General features: G+C 36.4%; 5 protein-coding genes across 5 annotated transcripts; 1 reads left to right on the top strand and 4 right to left on the bottom strand.

Annotated features, from left to right (window-relative positions):
* Nucleotides 1-1,506: 1,506 nt before the first annotated feature.
* On the bottom strand, nucleotides 1,507-7,028 carry LOC117619914 (phosphatidate cytidylyltransferase 4, chloroplastic-like). Its single transcript, XM_034349979.1, has 7 exons — nucleotides 6,586-7,028; nucleotides 5,832-6,133; nucleotides 4,819-5,009; nucleotides 4,572-4,696; nucleotides 3,556-3,689; nucleotides 3,076-3,191; nucleotides 1,507-2,250 (listed from the first exon to the last, which is right to left on the bottom strand). Exons 1-7 carry the CDS (start codon nucleotides 6,853-6,855, stop codon nucleotides 2,159-2,161), a joined length of 1,230 nt encoding a protein of 409 aa, XP_034205870.1. The 5' UTR covers nucleotides 6,856-7,028; the 3' UTR covers nucleotides 1,507-2,158.
* Nucleotides 7,029-7,954: 926 nt separating this feature from the next.
* On the top strand, nucleotides 7,955-11,200 carry LOC117617819 (DNA topoisomerase 1-like). Its single transcript, XM_034347383.1, has 6 exons — nucleotides 7,955-8,579; nucleotides 9,287-9,379; nucleotides 9,523-9,675; nucleotides 9,770-9,830; nucleotides 10,535-10,659; nucleotides 10,828-11,200. The coding sequence occupies exons 1-6, from the start codon at nucleotides 8,175-8,177 to the stop codon at nucleotides 10,894-10,896; spliced, it is 906 nt and encodes a 301-aa protein (XP_034203274.1). The 5' UTR covers nucleotides 7,955-8,174; the 3' UTR covers nucleotides 10,897-11,200.
* A 242-nt stretch (nucleotides 11,201-11,442) lies between these two features.
* Nucleotides 11,443-15,640, bottom strand: LOC117617820 (vesicle-associated protein 1-2). Its single transcript, XM_034347385.1, has 8 exons — nucleotides 15,365-15,640; nucleotides 15,149-15,219; nucleotides 14,951-15,032; nucleotides 14,730-14,845; nucleotides 14,472-14,633; nucleotides 14,324-14,374; nucleotides 13,186-13,263; nucleotides 11,443-11,925 (listed from the first exon to the last, which is right to left on the bottom strand). Exons 1-8 carry the CDS (start codon nucleotides 15,414-15,416, stop codon nucleotides 11,815-11,817), a joined length of 723 nt encoding a protein of 240 aa, XP_034203276.1. The 5' UTR covers nucleotides 15,417-15,640; the 3' UTR covers nucleotides 11,443-11,814.
* A 1,639-nt stretch (nucleotides 15,641-17,279) lies between these two features.
* On the bottom strand, nucleotides 17,280-19,717 carry LOC117618714. The gene is made up of 2 exons (XM_034348419.1): nucleotides 19,503-19,717; nucleotides 17,280-18,599 (listed from the first exon to the last, which is right to left on the bottom strand). Exon 2 carries the CDS (start codon nucleotides 18,546-18,548, stop codon nucleotides 17,550-17,552), a length of 999 nt encoding a protein of 332 aa, XP_034204310.1. The 5' UTR covers nucleotides 18,549-18,599; nucleotides 19,503-19,717; the 3' UTR covers nucleotides 17,280-17,549.
* A 1,772-nt stretch (nucleotides 19,718-21,489) lies between these two features.
* On the bottom strand, nucleotides 21,490-22,233 carry LOC117618240 (FK506-binding protein 3-like). The gene has a single exon (XM_034347839.1). The coding sequence runs from the start codon at nucleotides 22,231-22,233 to the stop codon at nucleotides 21,490-21,492; it is 744 nt and encodes a 247-aa protein (XP_034203730.1).
* Between the last annotated feature and the right edge of the window lie 375 nt (nucleotides 22,234-22,608).

Below are 22,608 nucleotides of genomic sequence, written 5' to 3'. Positions count from 1 at the left end.
ATATATCACATCAACTGTGGTTTCGTTTGGTTTAATGTTCTAAATGACCTCATAATAGACACATTATATATGTAAGTTTGCTTCTGCCATGGATGAAAGAATGTACTAATTTTCATGTAACCAATAATCTTTTTCAGTGTATCTTTTCAGACACATTCAAATCCATGAACTGAAGAATAACACTTTCATGTTATTTGAACAAATTTTTTTTATTTTTCTTTATCTTCAAAATGTATAGACAGCTTCAAATTAATGTTATAAGAAATTCAAAGTTCGAATCCTCTTCTTCGTTATAGACATCAAAATAAATTCTTAAATTTATTGGGAATTACATTGGTCTCAAATAGGTTATTTTTATACCAACACCCAACATAAAAGCCCAACAAACATCTGTTGGGTCACTCATATATCTTGAGTGGTGATTGTCAAATTGGCCTGCCTGATAAATAATTGGTGACAACTTTCTTCAATTATTAGGATTCTTTCGGTTTACATGCATGATAAGATATTGACTTTCTTTTCTTTTTCTGTTATAGTTCATGCTGCACCAACAAATAAATTAAAAAGAGCTGACCAACTAAACAATTATAAGTCAATTGACATTAAACTAATTATATTGAGTGTGATGGTGGGATTTTGAGGGGAAAGGGGGGCCTTGTCCAAGTAAGCCTTTAGTTTTCTGTTAGGACAAATGTTGACATATTTGATGAGCAAAGATTATCATTTTCATTTTTCAATTGACTAAAGATTTTATGGGTTAACAACTAGGTAAGCCAATTTATTGCACGGGTATCGTGAGGGTTTGAATTCAAAACCACTTAGGAGCACACTATAACCTGAGCGAATCCAATTAACACCCATCGTAACCACCAAAGTTTTCAATGATTAAGGATTGCATTTTTTAAAATATATATATATTTTTTAAAGTATCAATGGAGATGGTTTGAATTGACAACCGATGTCAACAAATAACATTTACCGTTACCACCCAAAAACTTGGTAGGCAAAATAGTCTTTGAGTTAAGATCGAGAGACAATCAAATGATTATAATTTGAACTATGAGCACTCAATAGCAAGACCTTTTTTTTGTCAACACCCAAAATATGATGTTTTTCCTCAAAACCAAAATGATTTAGCCAAAATTCAAGGATTTCAAACCAACAAACACTTGCTACTTTCTTTGTAGCAAAACTTGACAGTTTCAAACCCTTAAACACTGCTTCAGTAGAGTTTTGATAAGTTAAGCAGGTGAATATTACCTTCAACTGGCAGTGAGTTTTTTTTGTTTCTTATAAATATTTTTTCAAAGCTACATATACTGGCAGTAAGTTGGCATTCAGAGCTAAAGACAGAAATTGACGGATAAAAGAAGAAAAAAAAATTGAAGAGGTATAATTCAAAACTTCCACAACCAACGGGCAAGCTCAAGTATTTCAACATTTCTTTTTGGTAAATAAAGAAACAAAGAAACTTGAAGAGTGAACACAAACAACAGAACAAATGGGTTTCCCCAAAGAATGATGCAACCTTTATTGACAATTAAATAGTTGTTATTATTCACTACAACAGTAAAACAAATAAGAAGAAAATGAGACTCATCCAACATAAATATACAAAAATAAAAAATAAGACTCCCAGATAAAGGGTGAGGTGAGGAGAAAACTAGCGTCAATGGCTCAAAGCAGCTCTACCGTAGAAATCAGAGATGACCATGCCACCGCTGGATTTTGGAAGCAATATTGAACTACAACTGATGTCATGCAATTCAACAAACATTGTAAAACAAGTATTCCTTTGAACGTGGATTTGGTATCAGAACCTGGAGAAGTCAGGAAATATTATCTCAAGCCCCTTACAAGTACTGAGGAACATCTTTCTAGATCAGATTAAATTAGGACTCGGAGAAATCTGCCCCTTACAAGTACTGAGGAACATCTTTCTAGATCAGATTAAATTAGGACTCGGAGAAATCTCTCTCTCTCTCTCTCTCTCTCTCTCTCTCTCTCTCTCTCTCTCTCTCAGATTGAGTAAACGAGAGAATTCGTCCCTCCAACATGCTTGCAGCTCATGCTAACCAAAACAGCTTTGCCTCATTTTGACTTGGTAATGACCATGATTTCCTTTCTAATATCACTTCGCAATGATCAAATATGTCTATCAAACTCCATAAAGTGGCAAGAAGGTTTTGACAAAGGAGTATGCAAGTGCACCCGTGAACATGTAACTGTCCACTCTATCTAGTATTCCTCCTGCATCAAATGTCAGTTGATCACCAAAAGAAAGTTAAGAGAACTCTTGAAGAATTTCATGTTAGGTAAATGATATAATGCAATATGCGTTAATATAAAATAAAAGAACAAAGATTATAAGAGTGGAATCATGGTCTGAAAGGGAGCATTATTACTCAAGCAACGAAGGACAGTTGTTGAGCATTCTTATTATCATCCATTCGGCAATAACAGTTTATTGTCACACACACACATAAGTGGAGAGAGAAATTTATTCTCTAATAAGGACCTTCTTTAAGATCTTAAAGAGGGACATGTTTCTCAACCATCACATCATTATGGTGGGCTGAGATACACACAGAGTGAAATTCATCTCAATAAATCTCGGTCACCCATATATGGTTTCAGTTTAACAAATGCGAAACAGGTCGTCGTTTAAGGCCTTATTGGAAAATAATTACACACGCATGCACACTATACAGAAGCAATCTACTGAGGACCTGAGTTGATTTCTTAACTTGCAGACTTCAACATCACTCTTTAGATCATATATGAATGATTGAAATACATTTCACCCACTTTGACCTGCTTTGCATCTCATGGGTTCATATATGATCTAATAATTCGGATGCAAATCGTCAAATTAAGTTCTCAATCCTCATTGCAACACTACCTCATGTGTGTGTGTGTGTGTGTATTCCCAATAAGAAACTTTCAAGTGAACGTATAATAAGACAAACATTCTTGAAATAATTTGCATCAAACAAACAGATAATGCACATTCTCCAAAACTTTTCAAAAGTGTAAGCTTTGGCACAAGATACAACCATGAGTTGAAGGTATTACCATGTCCTGGTATTAGAGACCCAGAGTCCTTTACACCCGCATCACGTTTGATCATCGATTCCGTAAGATCACCAAATACGGAGCCAAAAAAATTCAGAAACCCAAAAGCCATCGCGCTGGAAACCATCCAAAAAAATACAAAATAAATGCACATGAAACATTTTTTTAAAACTGTAATGATATCAAAAACTGTTAATGCAGTATGCATGTTCGTCTTAAAGCAAAAAGGACTGCTCAGCACTTGGATAAATTGATAAAGAAAAATTTTCATACTGCACCACACAAGCAAGTCCTAGGAACAATTACTTGATACTTTGATTCAGAAGTTAATCCAAACGGAAAATCAAACACCATCTATTGGTGCTCCTTGCACTGAAGACATAATAAATAATCAAAAAAATCCTATTATAGGTACCACACATAATTCAAATCAAGTTTTTCCAGCAACTCTAAAGATTGCACTGGAGGAAGATGGAATACCTTAATAAAGATTTGGGCCAGCAAAATATCCTTGATAATACAACAGAAGTGGCTATACAACCGCCCAACCCTACAATAGTTCCTTCCCATGTCTTCTTTGGGCTAACAGTAGTAAGGGGTGTCCTACCAAATGCCTGCATTTGGAGTACAGAGCTATATCAAGAATTTATTACAGGCATGTGACCAAATAATATTATAAAATAAGGAAGTCTTCCACATCAATCGTACTTATAAAGAAGATGGAGCTAAAAAACATGAACACTAGTTTCACAGGTTCCTTGTAAGGAGACATAAAAGTCCTGACCTCTTGAAATTTATAAACCTAGACAACACAAAAAAGTAAACAAGATTGAATAACTGCTAACTAACCAACTTCACATTCATTGCAAAAATATATATATATATTAGTTACTGCAATCTCCTCAGTATAGCTGGATAGGAAAAAGAAAAAAAAATTATTTCCAAAAAGTTTCAGACACACTGAGGCACACATTAACAATCTAAAAATTGATTTATAAGAGGAAAGAGCATATTAAACCCTCCCTAAACTGTGTGAAAATGGAAAGTAAAAGTTCTCAAACGTGAAAATTTGCAGGATAAGTACCAGCAGTAGCACATAAATAACCCAGGAATTTTGAAGGTTCAATTTTTAGGAACTTTCATGGTTTAACTTGGATTTTGCACACCAATCAAAAGAAAAAAAAAAAGAACTTGGATTGCAAACTGCGCCAGCATATCTATAATAACTGCAATGGTGACTGTCCAATTAGGAGCCATCTGTTGGGAGTGCTCACAAAACAACCCTGAAGCCTTAGTTACATGGCAGGTTCATAAGAATTGGGACTATGATACCTATAGGACAAAGTTTCAAAAAAAAATTCCAGATGCAGTAACTGAAGCTCTACAAAAAGTTCATAACAAGAGAAGGTATATTCTGAAGAAAAAGAAAAGAAAAAAAAAAGAAAAAGAAAGGAGAGAGTAAATGTACTGCGGGGCAATTTCAAGAGGCTAGATACCTTGCCACCCAGAAAAGCATAAGTGTCAGCAGCAATTATGCTACTGAAAGAAATCAAGGTTGCCACAAGACCAACAGTCCAGTGAGCTTGTCCACCAAGAAGGATGGGCCATGCTGATCCAAAACCTGCCAAAGAACAAAATAATTAGGAACCAAAGGTTGACATAGAACACCAAAGTCAGTGCCCATTTTGAAAAATCCCCCTATTCTTCAATTTCCAGTATAAATATGTAAACCCAACTTCTTACTAGTGTTTAGGGCTGGTGCTGCTAGGCCACATCGAAGCTTAACCCAGAAACAAGGAAGATATCCACAGTAAAATAGCCCAAACATTGTGCTACTAAGCTGTGCAAAGCGAGGATTTCCTCTCTGTAAAAGCAATGCCATAGCAACAAAAAAGGCAGCAGATGTAACGGAAACATCAATTTGACCACGATACCTGCCACACATCAGAAGTTCTAATCAGAGATCATTATTGACCACATATCCAAAAACGAACTTCATGCCTATACAAAATTTGATAAAAGAAAGAGAGAAAAAATCGTTTGCATACATTTCCCACCAAAAGAAACCAAAATTCTAGGATTAAATGGTACATTATTAAGACAAAACTGTTTTTTTTTTCTTCCCAATGAAACATATTTGAAAACAAGATGAATGAAAAAGCATCAGCATAGACACTCAAATGAGGCAGTGAATAAATACTTAATGCAGGTTCAATTCTCAAAATTCCTATACCCATCCCAAACATATCTGTAAAATGTAAGTTTAAGTAGCATAAGAAGTTAAATTGAACAAGAAATGAACAGCTCAACCATGAAAAGGAGATATAGATTTTCTACAGCTCTTTAGTTGGAAGAAATCAGAAACAAGGTTAAGGCTTTTTGCCTTACATGAGCATAATGAATACTTTCCACAACCATATCCAGATTAAATGAAGTGACAATGCTAGGATTTCAATGTAATACACATGAATGACATCCCTTAAAATGGAAGGTACAGACACCTAAAATTGGTCCTAACCTGATTCACTATCTTACGTATTGGAATTTTACTCTTTGGTCCAATTTTCTTGACACTGAGTACAGGAACATGATTTCTATAACAAATGAAAATTATAAGGAATCTGGATAAAATACACTTTTATTTCCAGCTTCCAACTGAATTTGCATGTTTTCAAATGGAAATAACAGTAAGCATATTATCAAAAAATTCCGGGCTGCAGTCCTACAAAATATTTGAGACACGTTACCAATCTTACAAGGTAACTAGGGGCATGAGAGCACAAATAACAGAGCAAACTCGTGACACATATCGAGGTGGAGGTGTCATCCCTGCAGTAATTCCATGACTCCTAACCAATTCAAAATACTCGCGTGCGCCAACAAAGACAGCAGCTGCCACAGCTGCTGTGAAAACCCATCCTCCAGCCAACACGACAATGCCTACGGATAACCCAATTCCGAGTCCAAAAAAAATTCTTTTCTTTAACTGACTGGCTTTCTGTTGATGCTCTGAGACCGCATCCTCATTCATTGACAATTTATGGCCTTTGTGGACTTCCTACAACATACCCATTTCAGTACATTGCTTCAATAAAAACATGCAACCTCTCAAAAAAGAACATAAATTTCGAAGAAAAATTCAATCAAGCAGACTGCCCCTTAAAAAACTTCACATTTGTAACATTACCCGTGAAACAATTTCAAGACCCTTTGAAATTATAAGTTAATACCATTAAACGGTCAAATTATGCCCAATTATCTCACAAACATTACCAATAATGAGTAAAAAAAATATCCATTTTCCAAGCTTTTATATCACTATCAACACACCAAGCCATTAAAGCAAGTTCCTTTTCAGCGCCAAAACCACAACTGACATTCAAATTCACCGCCACCTTCCACCACATCACTCCCACCATAATTTTTCACCATAATGCCATTCCCAATCACAGCCAAACCAAAATTCAGAAACAAAAAATAATCAAAATCGTCCCTTTCTTTCTCTAGTACCTGGTGGGCATTGTCCTCGCTAAGCCGTTCCGGCTCGGCTCGAGCCGCGACTGCGATTAGCCGGCGGCTAGCCAAAGCTCCATTTTGGCCAAGCCCCAGCGCACGTCTATTTCCGTCGAACAAGAGATCCAGATGACCCAATTTTGCGCGGTGACGAGTGAGAACTAGGGTTTTGGAGGGCGAGGGGCGGCAGGGACAAGAGCAACGAGAGGAAAGAGAGAGGGGGATTGGACTGCACCGATGGAGTTGGAAATACGACGTCGTTGCCATGATGAATTGAGGCTCACTACTTACTGGTCAGTTTTATTTAGCAAGAGGAAGAGCATGTTGATTTCTGTTCTGCTCTTGCAGTGTGTTGTATGTGCCACCGATATGGTGGGCGGAGGTGTCGAGAGGAGTTGATTGATAGGTGTTGCTTTGTTTGTTTCCATCTTTTGTTGCTTCATGTTTTTGGCCTTATTCATAAATATTCCCCAATTTTTGGTTCTTAGGTAATCAAAAAATTTCGTCCAAAAAAAAAGGTAACCAATAATTTTATTTTGACCAAAGAAGGTAAACCAAAGAATTTATTGAGAACAAGATTTGTTTTCTGCTAAGGAGAGGAAAATTACAACATAAACCCTCTACAATAGCTTGAATTTTTTCTATAAAAATTAAAAGCTAAAATCACATGTAATGTAAAAGATAATTATTTTAGGGTAATGATTTCCCCACTTTAATTTTATCCACTTACACTCCTTTTTTAGTTATAAAATAGAGTATAAATGGATAAATTTGGAATAGGAAAATCACCACTCTTATTTTATTGTGTATATGAATTGTTTCTATTGAATGTCCATATTTTGTTTGAGCATCAATTATGAAGTTAACCTCTTGGATTTGGAATATGTCAGAATTGAAATGAATCAAATTATTGAGAGATAAAATGAGTGTTCTAAATATACTGTCTAATTGCCCAAAGAATATAACATGAGCCCTTTGACGCAATCAACTGAACTTGGCTTTGTTATGCGGGTTAATGCGTTTCTTCTTGTAATTTTTGTGTTTGTTGTGCTATGATTTGATGTTAAGGACTTTTTTTTTGTGAAAAAAAGTTTAGGGGAGATTGACTACTCTCACCACCAACACCAGAACAGACTCACAAGCTCGAGCAGGAAAGACTTATCAACAAGGACTGTTGGCAGATGAACTCGAATATTGATTGAGCTACACACATGGACTTTATCAACTGAACCAACCCTAATTCGCGATGTTACGGAATTTTAAATACAAGTTATGTCAACAAAATGACTCTTCTATATATCAAAGAAAACTTTATATCTTAAATTGAATTATAATTGAGAAAATTTCTCTCAGTTAAATAGTCGGTAGAAAAGTACGGCAAAATACAATAATATTGGTGATAATCAATAACCAAATATTGGACCAACAGCAACAACGATTTAATTCAAGCTACGGCTCGAACTTTTGAACGACGTGTCGTTATACATGTTTGTGAACTCCGCGAAACCTATTCTTCTCGGTTGAGACCGCGCATAGCGAATTTGCCAGAATCTGATAATCTCACAGCTCCATTCTCATAATCCAAAATGCCCAAACACGATCTCTCAGACTCGGAACACGAAGAAACCTCCGAGAACTCAAGCTCAGAGTCAGAGGAGGTGGGAAAGCCCAGCAATGGCCAAAAAGACCGAGTGGGATCATCAGTCTCAGAGTACGAGAAGCAGAGGCTATCGCGAATTGCAGAAAACAGGGCAAGAATGGAGGCTCTAGGTCTGCCTAAAATTGCTTCTTCCGTAATGGGTTCGGGCCAGAATGGGAAGAGAAAGAACAAGAAGGTGCAGAAGGGGAAAGCCAAGGTCTTTGAGGACGATGAAGAGTATAGGCCTGAAGAGGAGGAATCTTGTTCATATTCTAGCCAGGAGGAAGCTATGGAGGAGGATGATGACGATGATTATTTGGGTGAAAAAACATCTGGGTCACGCAGAAAAAAGGTTAGTTCGTGTTCTGTGTACGTCTGTGTGTCTGGAGATTTTACTTATGAATTGGTGAATTGGTATACTTTATCTTTGTTTCTGTTTGGCTTTTTCTTTGGTGAGATATACATTATGTATAAAAAAGAAAGTTTGTATTTTTTCCAGATACAACAATGCATACGTGTGGAAAGAATGAATATACGTTTTAAGATAGTTGTCATCTATTGATGCTTCAACTATGGATATGGATAGAGGAGTTTCATAATTGAAATCAAATATAGAAAAGGAACATGCGAAATTGACAGTGTAAGTTGTAACTTAGGGACATTAGATTTTTCACCAAATAAGGAGAGTTATGTGAAGTTCTTAAACAATGGAGGAGATTCTCATGTTTTCTTGACTAACTTTTGAATTTGAAACCAATTTAGTGGATTGATCCCTTAGAAGACTATGAACTAAAGTTGCTAGTCTGGTGGAGCCATGCAGTGCACAGATGGGTCTAGGTTGGGTGCATTCAGGATTCTGCATGAGAGTTTTATAATAGTGATAGTTGATTTAAAGGTAAACAAAGCTTCAATGTACGAATTGAGAAGACAAGACGTTCTAATTTGACACCTTGGATTGGTCAGCAAGTTTTCTCATTATATAGAAAGACATGTGCTATGGCATGACCTCTACTAGTTGGCTGACTTTTTAAATTCTTTCTTTGCTGAATCTCTATCCAGGTGAAGAATAAAGGTTCAAAATCTAAGAAGGCTCTTCCCCGAAGTATTTTGAGTAACAACGATTTCATCGATGATGATGAGGCGTTGAAGCAGGTATGTTTCAGTATCTTGTTAAACACAAATAATTTCTCATTGCCCAGTGTAGATTAATAGTGTGACCCTTAACCAACTGCTATGATACTGGTCCTAGGCGATTATTCAGACAACTATGCTCATCCATTTGCATTCATATGCAGGCAATTGCTATGTCATTACAAGGGTCGGTAGAAGTTTCAGCTGTGGCACATAGTGGGCCTTTACAGCGCCCTAATGTGGATAATGCTAAGGTTAACGAAAGAAAGGGAAACAATCAGATTCCGGAAGATACAGGGAGGAAGAGGAAAAAATCGGTTTGTTATCTTAAGCAGAGATGTTTCTCCTTTCTCCTATTGTTCTTAGCCGACTGTCCCATTTGGGTGGTTTTCTTTGATTTGTGTTCGGCAGTTTGCTAGTCGGCTGCAGATGACAGAGGATGAATTGGTTTTGCATTTCTTCCAGTTTGATGGTAAATTCTATTATCTTTGTCTTGTAGAGACTAGAGGGGGGATTAGGCGATGCTTATTTACTCTCGAAGTGGGTACATTAAGGAGAGACGATGCATCATCCCTTTCTTTATGTTTACTAATGGTAATACCCTACATGAAGCACAATTCGCGCTAGTTAACATAGATCTCACTGCATCTTTAAAACAATTTCATGGTTTGAGAACAGAAGCACCTTAAAAGCGATAAATAAGGTTGGTTATGAAGCTAATAGTACAAAGAAATGGTCAACAATAACAGGATACTAGATCTGGTTTTGTCTAGTCATTTGCTGATAATTATAGCTCCCACCGCATGCTATATACATTTGAGTAGTTATCTGATTTAATGCCATCTTGAGAAGAATATCTTTCTATTAGCTTAAGTCTTGCTTGGTTGATGTTTGACTTTGTGAAGAAAGCTTTTAACTGCTTGCATTTGAGACTTCTCCGATGAGCATGTTTAGAGAAAACCCATTGCTACATTGGATAGCGCACATCTGACCATGGTGGAGTTTTGGTTTCACTTTCACTATGTCTTACTATGAAACTTGTGGCACATTCTCTTAGTTTATATATGTTTCCTACTCAAATTTCATATGCTTTTGAGTAGTACAGTCAACTCTTACCGAGCCAAAGTAGAAATATGCACAAGTGTCTTAACCTTGGTCATTGCTCCTGGCATGCAGAGAACTGCAATGGAGGACTTTCTCTGCGGGATTTACAAAGAGTGGCAACTGCTCATGATTTTATGTGGACTGATAAGGAGTTGACTGACATGATTCGCTGTTTTGATAGTGATGGTGATGGGAAGGTCAGTTCCTGCTGCTCTGAATGTTTAAGCAACTTTTTTGTTTCCCTTTAACATCTCTACTAATTTTAACTTTTTTTTCCTTCCTTTCGTTGAATTGAATTGAAAAGAATTAAGTATTTTTCTAGGCTGATAAATGTAGTTTTGGATATGATTTGCAATGTATTGCAGCTGAGTTTGGATGAGTTTCGGAAGATTGTTGTTCGTTGCAACATGATAAAAGAGCCTGAACAGTCTTGATGGGTTGAAAGCGATTGTGAACTGAAAAGAATGTTTTAAATTTCAGAGGATTAGAAGGTACATAATATCTTTGAAGGTTGGAAGCAGATGTAAGATGATACCGGAATCTGTTTCGGTTTATGTGAGTTGATACACCAACAGGTGGGCAAAAACGAGGTGAAGATACTTTCAAGAAAGGGAAGGGTGGTGCTTACTGTTTTAACTTCAGGGTGTGCGCTTTGGCTGGAAACTGAAAATTCTAACTTGCATTAACTCATTTAACTAATTATGGTAGAATTTGCTTGGCGGAATGAGATTTTATGAATCTCGTACCCATTTCCATTCGTTTTGAAAATATTAAGCATAGAAATTGTGTTATAGGACACAAATATGCCATTATCATCCACCCATTTCCTTCTCTATCAAATTCTTAGGTTAAAAACTAAAGAATGAGAAAAGGGATAGAAAACCTATTCTTTCCAATGTTTGCACCTACCAAGTATGAAAATGACATGTTACCCCATTCATAAGTATAAAATCTGCAAAACAATACCTAAACACAAATTGTTTCAGACCACATTAAAATCAACTCTTCAATTCCGATTATCTCACAACACTACAGTCAATCCATAACAATTACTTCATTTGGGGAAAGAAACACAAACAATGTTCACGAAGGTGATCACACAAAGGAAAACTTTCAATTTCCATTGTCAATTACAAAACCCGCTTAAACAAGTTACCTTGGTGTCGACACCAGCTAATACAATGACCCAAAGTTCCCTCTAAAAGTCGCACATTTCACAACGTTCTCTACTGTCAATACAGATTGGTAATACGATAAGCAAAAGTTACTGCTAATCAATCACGCATTCAATTTCTGGTGGGTTTTTTTCTTCCTGTTTTTACATTTCATTGTCCAGCAAAGGGAGTGCCTGGTCATGTCTTCTTCAGAAGGTACCCCAAAATAATGCCAATCAAGCCAACTAGAACAACATATATAAATGGGATGCCGCTACTGCTTCTGTTGGCCCCGCGCTTCAAAAGATCCTGAAAATGATAATCTTTTAGTTAGATCGTCTCTCTGGAAAGCTACTATAAATTTCTGTAATCGAAACCATAACTATTTATCGAGAATGAAAATTGAAATAGTTATTAAACACGGCCAAAAACAGTGTTAATATGCCTTGTTCTATGTGCCTATTAACTATATACTGCAGCTGTATATAAGTAGAAATTCTTACAATTCAAATATATTGTTTCTAATCCCATCCCCCTTCTTTTATTCTAATAACAGCCACAAAGAAAAATGTGGCAGCATATTAAGACATAATAAGGAAATTATAATACATTAAACACTTTGAAATGGTCAGTATTTAAACCACCACAAAGTCATTAACTAAGCTTTTACTTTAATCACATCTTTTCTTTATCATGGATTCCATGATAAGAGAAAGTCCAATAATCACCTGGTGGAAAGGAAATCAGTGTGGTTTAGGTAGTAACTATTTTGAAATTATGGGCATTTATGTTTTGAAGAGGACTTCATTATGCAAGAGGCTACCCCAGTTCCAAAAGGCATACTTAGGCAATGACTAAATCAGATGGTTGCAATAAAATCATGGGAGGAATTTTCCAGTGGTATAATCCAGAGGTGATTAAAACAGCCAGATTTTTTATTATTGGCAAAATACGAAGCTAAGCCTGACATTAGCCCACACCCAACCATTCACCTCACAAGGCCCAAATATGAAATAGCATTTAAAAAGTCTCACGCAGATGAATCACTTTTCACAATGTTCTCCCTTTCCTTCTATAGCACACAATTCGACAATCTTGTCTTCACCTTCTCCAAGATGCTCAATTCTATACACAGATTTGTAACACAGCTTAAACATGCATAGGTGTAGTGTCATTGTGGTTATGTTATCATGAATGGTGGTTCCAAGAAATATCATATGCTGTCAGATAAGATTTGACAAAATAGCCACAGTAAAAAATTATATTCGGTATGTTGCCAAAACTTTAAACACCTAGGCCATTTAATGAAGAATGAAGCTTTCTAGATTTCAATAAGCGTTTCAGATCATAATCAGCCAAGAATCTAAATATCATTATTAACACAGTTACACAGCCCATTTAGCTCAAGTCGGTAGTTCTCATGAGCATTTAAAATCATGAAAACTTCTAAAGATATGCATCCATAAAGAGAGGGCCAACAAAGTAGAAAACAAACACCAACAGGTTTGATATGAGCCTCAAATATATATCAACTAGACATTAGAACGATTGAAATAAAATGTCCCTCACCAGTTCTTGCTGAAGCCTGTTATTTTGCTGAATAGCAGAATTTTTCTCCTCAGTCAGCCTCACAATTAGTGTCCTAGTCTGCAATTACAAAAATTACTCAATAAATTAATTACCATGTACCGCCATCAATATTGCAGCAACCCCACAAGTTCATTCAATGATAAGAAACATCCTCCAGTATTAAAAAGTACACCATGTCAATGCTTGGAAGAAGGATAAACAAGGATATAATTGGCAACGAAAATTCAGCATGGTCACCAGCAGTGACTCTGAATGACAAACTTGAAGTGGATAATCCAGTTGAAATGATGCTTAAGCTCACTATACAGTATTGTCAAAAGGACATTTTCCAAAGTGAAATTTCTCAAACTACACAAACACAAGGCTTACAAACTATACTGGAGTCCCATGCTCCACAAAAATCTGAACTGAGGGACGGACTCATAATTGAAAAATGGTAACTTCGGAATAGTGCCTTTATGAAAAACAGAATCTAATGGAAGGCAAGCAAGGCAGTTCTCTCTGTTTCTATTGCCCAAAATATCTGAACAACTTCACAAGATACAACTAACCTTGATCTTTGACACTCAAGTAAGCACAGCCTAGAGTCCCCAATTGGAAACATAAAGCACACGCCCTCAGGTCTGCCAGGTCATTAAAATGCTTTTCCATGATGATCAAAAGCAGTTTAAATTCTGAAATTGGGAGTTCCAAGAATAGCTCAAGTTCTTATGGATGGTTAACATGAAAGGTAGCACACTTGGATAGGGTTATAAGTTTGAAATGTAGTCTTGGCTAATGAATTTATGGAGTGAAGCATTTTATTTTTATTTTATTTTAAATAAAACCAATAGTCTAAACTACTCTAATTTAATCTATCTACAGGGAGGGGGATTCGAACTTGGGTGCAAGGGGGCGGGCTCACTACGCTGGCCAACTGGCCTAACCCACGTCTACTAAGTGAAGCATTTTATTAGTTGAATTGTACTAAATAAAACAAAAGCAACTGTAAATCATGCAAAACAACCAACATTTATTAAAAAATTATAATTTCCTCCAAACAAACTTCAAGTGACAACCATACAACCCTCCAAAGTTCAAGACTTAATATTCCACATAGTTTAAAATAAAAATATACCTCGGATGAGTTATCTTGAGGCTCATGTTGCTCGGCAAAAGCTCTTGAAGCCTGAAACCAAAATTACATAATGACAACATATTATATTACAGTTAAAGGGAAACATAAATTGTTTTCTTTCTTTTACGATCTATCAAGAAGTACTCACAGCTTTAAACTCAGAAGCAATTGCACTCCCGTTGTCCACTGAAGCCCTGGGTGACGAACCTTCCTCTGAACCTTCATGAACCGGAGATGGTGGCCGAGGCGGAGCAACATAGAGAACCCTCAACTTACACTCTTCAACATTATGCCCCGACTCCTTATTGAACTGAAATGAACAAACACAAAAATCCAGTTGCACACATATTTTGCTAAGTAAACAACTAAACTCATACACAAAACCACTTAGAAGTCATGTGACTACCATCTCTGGAGTGATATCCTTCGGGGTAGCCCCTGGGCCAGCAACTACGCTCTGAAGAAGGAACTTGTCCTTGCATTGCATATCCGAAGGTGCTTCCTTTTGCGCTTGCATTGTTACTAAACCCACATAAATTTAAAATGTTAGCACATAGGGATATCAAAATTAAGCACAGAACTAACCACAAAGCGAAACCAATTTAGCATGAAATATAGTGTGTGTACCTATAACATCACATGTAGACCTTGGGGACACAACCCCAGTGTTGGGTCTAACACAATACTTTTTGGGATTTGTTGTCTTTACCTAAAACACCAACCAATAACACCAAAATCAAGATTACAAATCTCTAACAGGCAAAATTGAACAAACCCACAATTCAAATGGTCTGCTGAAGAAAAAAGAAGAGTGAAATTGAGTACCTTGAAAGCTATATAGCTATCGGTCTTATTGGAGAGAAGTAGAGAGCAAGAGATCTGCTTCCTCAATTCAACTGTTTGCTCAAATCAAAAGAATCAAAACCAAAGAAAAAGATAAAAGGAAAAATCAGAAACAGTGAAAACAGAGAAAACAAAAAACCCCGGATCTGAAAGCAAAAGAGAAATAGTTTAAGAGAGTTAAGTTTGGAGAAAGTTTACAAGGGAATTGGAGCTCTTGGGGTTCGATGCTGAGAAGCTCGCCGGTGCTCATATTTGAAGCGATCGGAGAAGACAGAGAGACTGGTGGTTTTACAGCGGAGATGAGCGGTTTTCCAGCGACGGAAAATGGATGAGACAGATAGAGATTCAAATGATTTGAAGAGTGGTTTCCGAGAAATGCAAAGAGTGAGAGAAAGAGATGCGAAGAAACAACGTGGGACTGTTGCCTTGTCTCTCTTTCGCCTCGGGTTTTGGTTTGTGACGTTCCTTCGATTCGTATCAGGCGGTTTACTATTGAAGGTTGGAGGATATATTTGTCTTTTTCTTATTCCTCCATTAACAAAATATTGTTTTTGTGTTTACGTCCAAAATTCACTCTTTACTTTTATTTTTATTTTTTTATTTATTAATGGAGAGGGAAATTTAAACTTGAAACATTACGGATAAATGCTTTGAGTCACTTGAGCTACAACTCCTTACATAAAATAGATAACTATAATAAAGCCAATTAAATTAAATTAATCTAATTTACAGTGAGAAGAATTTTCAATTAAATTAATTTAATTTAATCTACGATAAGGAGAATTCGAACTTAGGTGGCATGCTCATTTCATGCCTTTTATTAATGTAGGTTGTTCATTTCCGGCAGCTAAGAGCAACTCCACCCCTAAGGGCAAAGTCTAAGGCAAGGGCAAGCAAGGGCTGATACTATTCACGTGAATAGTGTCAGCCTTGCCATTTGTAGTTCCACCCACAAGGGCAAAGTTTAGGGCAAGTCTAGGGCAATTACTATTCATTGTACTTTATTTCCTATTTTTTTATACTTTAAATCATTAATTTTGATAATCTTTTGTAATTAAATTTTCGGATAAGATTTTCGGATGTGAATCTCGGTTGCCACGTGTCTTATTCCAGATAAAATTTGTGCTTGTATGATCTATTCAAAATAAATAATTGGAAGTGCATTCAAAAAATATACAATGCAAGAAATTATAAACTATTTTCAAATGCAAGAATAAAATTGATTATGTAAATAAATATAGACAAATTGAAAATGCAAAAACAAAAATAAAGATTATGCATGAAATTATAAACTATTTTGAAATGCAAGAATAAAATTGATTATGTAAATAAATAAAGCCAATTAGGAAATGCAAAAATAAAATAAACATTGTGCAACAAAAAGAAATAGAATATGCAAAAAAAAAGTTACATTAAATTGATTAAAATGGCAATTAAAAATATTTTGGTGTGGAAAATGAATTATGTGAGTGGAGAGTAGAAAATATTGTATGGAGAAGAAATTGTATGAAGATTTGGTGTTGAAAGTAGATAAAATGGTTAGGTATTTATAGGGAAAAAATACATAAATTTTTGGTATTTTTTTAAAAAAAATTTCAGAATTTTTTAGGATTTTTTTAAAATTTTTTTGGCCAAAAAAAAGAGAACCGTAGGATTGCTGAAAAAAAATCCAATTGGAGCCACCCGGTGACGACACGTGGCAGTCAACAGTAAAAAAAAAAAATTGATTTTAGTGCGCTGACGTCAGCGCTGACGTCAGCGAACTCGGGCTCGAGCCCAGTCTGATTTCGCCCTTGGGCCAGCCCGGGCTCGTGGGACCCGCAGCTTGCCCGGGCTTGTTTCTCTGCGCTGGAGCTGGACTCGGGCTTGTTCTCCCCTTTTGCCTGGGCCAACCCTCAGCGATGGACATGGCCTAAGGAGAGAAGCTATCAGATGTTGCTTGCAGAAGTGACGTTTTATAAAGACATATTCAATGACTCAAGTACGGGGATCTAGTAAATTTGGTTGACTATGCCATTAGAGACTCTTCCCATAGAAACAGAATCCTAAAGTTTTCTTCAAGCAAATATTACATGCTGAAATTTATTTTTCTGGGGACATAACATAGTGCACATAGACAAGAAAAATGTAAGGTTGCATTGCTAAAGATCACTTTAAGGTCACAACAAGAAAATTGTGATCTTTACAGACTGAGACAAAAAGGACCTGTACTGCATGACATGACATTTCTTTGTAGCTCATAGATACATCATTTGTGCATATTGATATTAACAAAGCAAATAATAGCGTCACTAAACCACATATTCCTTCACCTATAAAACAAAACAAATATTTAAAGCCAGCGTTGATTTCATTTTTCTTTTCCAAGCTAGGGTATATATCACTAGTCATCATCAGAAGGCCGCTGTTGCTGATGAGGAGTTCGAGAAGTAAAGCCTGCATACCAAGCAACTCTCATCAGCTGCATGCTAAGAATTAGCACCCACCAGGACACCAGTCCCCTAATTGTATGCATCATCCATGCTGGTGCACTGAGCTCAGTTCCAAGCTTCAATCCCCTCATCAGCTGCAACAGACGGTAAGCCTCGTACACTACAGGGGTCACCAGCCAAACTGGTGACTGCCAATGCCAAGTCAGCATCTCAGTCAGTATCTGTACTGAAATAAGCAGAAGGTAGGGACCCATTAGAACTGAAAATGAGATCAAAGGCAGCTGGGGTTGGAGGAAACCCTTTTGGGATCCAAAAGCCATCATCAGGGGAATGATAAATCCAGTCACAGTTGCAACCATATTCCAAAACTGGTAGCTAAAGGGAGGCTTGCTTTTGCAGGCTTGTGCTGGGAGTTTGGGGCGAGCACAAGAATCAGCCATGAGGAGAAAAAGGGTTGCACCAAGATTAAATATGCAATCAAGTCCGACCAAGGAAAGCAGGCTGGCTATGTTGGGGCCAAGGAATATGGACGATAGCGGTAGCCACAAAGTTGGCACCATGCCAGTGATGAGGAGAAGAGAAGGGCCCAAGAGCCACATTGGCCATTTGAGGAACTGAACCTCTGGTCTTGTCTGATTACTTGCATCAATACGCTTTTCACTGTTGGTTTCTTGTGCTTCATTAGTGCTAACAGAAGAAAGGGTTTCAAATATGTTGGTGGTTTTATTTAAGAAGCTGTCATCAGCACTCTCGGTGGGGGTGTATGTGGCAGATGAGGGCTCCCAGCGAGTCAGTTTTGTGCAGCAAACAGGGGAATGTTTCATCCGAATGTGAGACAGAGTATGTAAATGTACTGCATGTGAGGTTTTCAACACTTTCTGCATTGGGGAGCGGACTCTGGGAACTGAATTGGTAGACATCATGAATGGAGGTTGAGCTAAACATGCCATTCTTTAATTACAAGTCGAGTATAACTTTGATTAGGGCCTATGCTTTGCACTCTGAAACATATGAACATAAAATTAAAAGAAAGAGAAATAGTAGAAAGCACAAGACTTAGAAAAAAGATAATGGCCTCTGGGTTCATGAATCATATAGTTTATTCCTATAACGCAAGAAAAGTCCATATCATAACCTTAAAAGCAGACCAATAAACATATGAACTTTCAAACGTCATGTGCATTAGGCTAAGCATAAGAATCACTTATGGATCGATATATAATTTGCAAGCAGATCCTGAAGTCATCTTTACTATTGCCTTTTGACATGAAGGTTCCTCAAACAGCTCAAACGGGTAGTTGTACCACAACTTGCAAAATTCGCCTCACCAAATCTCCTCAATTTAGGGATGCAAGATTTACAACAGTGAACTGGTTTTCACTATTCCGGGGTATCGAAATGCCCCTTCTAACATGGAACACCCAACCAAAGTGACTAAACTGGATATTTTGTAACCCCATCTAGACCCAACTTGTTCATACTAAGTTACCAACAATCACCAAGCACCACTCTTTTTTTGGGGGGTTAAATTTAAGATCAAACTTTTAGTGAAGACCCTCTGGTCTGGTTCATTAGAGAATAACAAATTCTCATACAACTCAGAAACTTAACACTCCCACAAGAAGGTGTGCTTCAGATTTAAATTGCCAACAATAGGACCCTAAGAGCAACAAAACCCAATTTTTATTCAAAGATGCAGTCTTTGACAGAACCATTCAATTAGAAAGAAACCCTTTCCTTATAAATCTATTGCCATTCAAGTACTCATGTTTTCTCTTAAAAAAAAATTGATTTATTACATTTTATTTTCATTTCCCACACTTTCCCAGCAAGCAAACAGAACTCAAAACAAACATGAAGGAAGAAACAGAGAATTGAAAATTTGGGGTCAAAATTACGTTTACCTGATTGAGGATAGTCCTTTCCTTCAGCCAATCTGGCAATCAATCTCACGGTCCACGACGTCGTCGGACCGTATACCGTTGCGACGATGGCGACGCTGCTGAAACCGGACGGCTACGACCGGGTAAAAAAATAAAAGGTGTCGGGTTTGTCGTGCAGTGTATTGGGCCTTACTTGGCCTTTTCTTTTATTTTTTCGACAAAAGAGAAAACTCAAGCTCAAGCAAAATTATATTTTTTTCCCAATTTTTTCTGATTTTAATTGTCTTTTTCTTTTTGGTTTTGTATTTTTTGAGGTGTGGGGTCCAGATTTAGACCAGATAGAGATTGATTGAAAATAAGTTCACGTATATGATACTTGCTTGCTGTCAGTATTTTATGACTTGTGTTGTGTGAGGATTTATTTTCAATTTCAGCTTCAAATGTTGATGTGTCATATCGACCAACGCACACGTTTCACTCTCGTGCGACACATCTGACTTTTGCAGTTTTGAGTGATAGAATATGTGCATGGATGAATGAGCTTACAAATTGCAAGCAAAGATCGACTCCTGCTCAACAAAGTCATAAGGGTCGAGTTTAATTAGTGAGTTGAGCTTGGAGTTAATTGTTATAAATTTTTATGTACAACAATATAGACCAAGAGCTTCAATTTCAGGATCCCGCAATTGCAAGAATGTTATATGTGAATTTGGAATTCTGCAATTTCAATTTCTATGTTAATAAATAACGTTCATATTGTAAGAAAAGTACACACATTTTTTCTAGAATTACTCAATAATATATTCAACAATGAGAACAATATACATTTTAAGTTATCCTTTAAGAGTTTGAAGTCGTTTGGTCATATAAAATGTGTAAAACAAACACAATTCTTTACATAAAATTGAAACGAAAATATGGATAAGTAGTTTCATGGTTCAACTAATTTGTTGCATAGATTATCCTTGAATGATGAATTAAAAGTTGAACGTTTTCGATCATTGATTTTTAGTCCAACAATAAGATGTATTTAGTTGAACTTGGGTGCATGACTGATTGGCAGCCATTGAAATATGTGTGCTACATTATGAGAATCATATGCATTTACGAATAGAAATCACCTCCACGTGTGAGTGACTCACCGCAACAACCCTCTATATATGAAAAAAGAAAAAGAGGTTGGATTGAATGATGCCTAGCTTGTAATTAGGTTGGGCTTACAAAAAGTTTTTGCCAAAGATACAAGCCCAATGATGACATAGTGTATGAGAACAAAAAATTATTGAATAATGATTATAGATAATCCATTTAGATTACCATGGTCTCCATAGGTATAATTTTTTTTAAAATAATAAATAAAAATTGACCAATAGTGCATCCAACTTATGGCAAAAACCTCAAGGATTAATAAAATCTTAGTATTCAATAATTGCTCAAGGATTGAAGCATAACTCACATACTCATCTTACATGTTTACGCTTAGAAATACTATCGTGGATAGTGGGGTATAACTCAGTTGATTAAGCTCTTTCACCTCTTTATTTTTTTTTGTAAACCCCCTCTCCCTCAATCAATTGTGCTTTAAAATTTATAAAAAAATAAAAAACATGTATTAATTGACAAATACGTAAGTCCTCAAATGTTCCAAGCATCAACAAGTTTTAATGATCTCATATCTCATTCCTAAATTAGGTATGCTAAATAAAATACTTAAAACACTTTGCTTTGCCTAATAATTCTATCAATTGTCCAATCTTTTTCTTTGAATGCCCATTTCTTATAAGACTTTTTTTTCTTCTGGGTAAATTAGAAGACTAATCTATAAGAGGGTAAATCAATAAGAAACAAACACACACAACAAAAAGAAGCAAGAAATATAATAAAATAAACTAAATTTGATGTAGTTTCTTTCTGAATTACAATACTCTTGCATCTATATAAACTAATAAAAGAATTGCATAATAATCAAAAACAAAATATAATCCGAGCTACATATGAATTGAAATGTTCAAGAGAGACGAAGCCCCTTTGGTTCTGGTCTTGGTGGCATTTTGAAGCCAGAGTTGATGTCTCTGCAGTTGTAAATAGGAGTGATCAAAGAATCAAACACTTTACTCTTGCAAACAAGGCACTCCCTGTGTGCGCTGTAGATATTCAACCAACTGTACAAACAAGGCCAGCAATATAAATGCCCACATGAAGTCACAACTGGCTCTCTTGCCACTTTCATGCACATGTTGCAGTCAAAGTATAATACAGATCTTGGTGGGGACAATGGCACTGTCAAATAGCCCTCATCATAATCACCATCTTGATAAAGGGTTGGATCTTGATCATCATCTTGATGAACGGTTGGATCTTGATCATGACCATCCAGAGACGGAGTATAATAATGATCACTTGTGAAGCTTTCAAACTCATGTTGATCAATTTCATCTTGCACAAGCAGTGAGAAAACACTATCATCATCATCATCATCATCATCCTCATCATCCTCATCATAACCATCATCATAATCCTCATCACCATCACCATCATCATCATTATGATAACAATAATCATTATGAAAAAGACAATAACCAACCTCCTCCTCCTCTTCCTCCTCCTCATCATTATCATCATAATCATGATTATCCATATGTTCGTACCATTCGTGTGCTGGTTTTGGGCCGTGGAAAATCTCGTGGGGCAACATGAAACTCATTGGTGGCTTAAGTGGTGCTTTAATTTCGTTGCTGGAAGCCATGCCCATGAATATAGAAACAAAGGAAAGCAAAAAATTGAACACTAATTAAGAACGCTTAGAAGAACAAATTCAACAACAAGAGAAATAGTAGCTATAGCACTTGGGGTTTCTATTCTAAAAAGGCCTGTGTATATATAGGAGAGAGAGTTCAAAATTTAAACCAAATACGATTAAGATTAGGACTAGGACTGGGATTTCTTGATTCACAAGTTTCCAAATCCGACTGACAAGTGACAGTATATATATATATATATATATACACAAGGATAATAGAAACGTGTATATAACAGAATAATTAAACCTAATCCTAAGCCTACTAGGATTAGTATTGGACTTAGTTGATAAGTTTCCAAATCCAACTTGATGAGTAACAACTTCAAT

Source organism: Prunus dulcis, chromosome 2, assembly GCF_902201215.1.
Source record: "Prunus dulcis chromosome 2, ALMONDv2, whole genome shotgun sequence".
NCBI classification, from domain to species: Eukaryota; Viridiplantae; Streptophyta; class Magnoliopsida; order Rosales; family Rosaceae; genus Prunus; species Prunus dulcis.
The sequence above is the reverse complement of the archived record's forward strand: the minus strand, read 5'-3'. Positions and strand labels throughout refer to the sequence as shown.

Bases quoted from the DNA above. Each gene is read 5' to 3' on its own strand.
- LOC117618240 (XM_034347839.1), bottom strand. From the start codon at position 22,233: ATGGGCATGGCTTCCAGCAACGAAATTAAAGCACCACTTAAGCCACCA.
- LOC117617819 (XM_034347383.1), top strand. From the start codon at position 8,175: ATGCCCAAACACGATCTCTCAGACTCGGAACACGAAGAAACCTCCGAG. The intron at 8,580-9,286 runs GTTAGTTCGTGT...ATCTCTATCCAG, and splicing joins CTGGGTCACGCAGAAAAAAG to GTGAAGAATAAAGGTTCAAA. The intron at 9,676-9,769 runs GTTTGTTATCTT...TGTGTTCGGCAG, and splicing joins GGAGGAAGAGGAAAAAATCG to TTTGCTAGTCGGCTGCAGAT.
- LOC117619914 (XM_034349979.1), bottom strand. From the start codon at position 6,855: ATGGCAACGACGTCGTATTTCCAACTCCATCGGTGCAGTCCAATCCCC. The intron at 6,134-6,585 runs GTACTAGAGAAA...GGTATGTTGTAG, and splicing joins GCGAGGACAATGCCCACCAG to GAAGTCCACAAAGGCCATAA. The intron at 5,010-5,831 runs GTAAGATTGGTA...GATGTGTGGCAG, and splicing joins CTCATGCCCCTAGTTACCTT to GTATCGTGGTCAAATTGATG.
- LOC117617820 (XM_034347385.1), bottom strand. From the start codon at position 15,416: ATGAGCACCGGCGAGCTTCTCAGCATCGAACCCCAAGAGCTCCAATTC. The intron at 15,220-15,364 runs GTAAACTTTCTC...TTGAGCAAACAG, and splicing joins CCAAGAGCTCCAATTCCCTT to TTGAATTGAGGAAGCAGATC. The intron at 14,634-14,729 runs GTAGTCACATGA...TGTTCATTTCAG, and splicing joins AGGATATCACTCCAGAGATG to TTCAATAAGGAGTCGGGGCA.
- LOC117618714 (XM_034348419.1), bottom strand. From the start codon at position 18,548: ATGGCATGTTTAGCTCAACCTCCATTCATGATGTCTACCAATTCAGTT.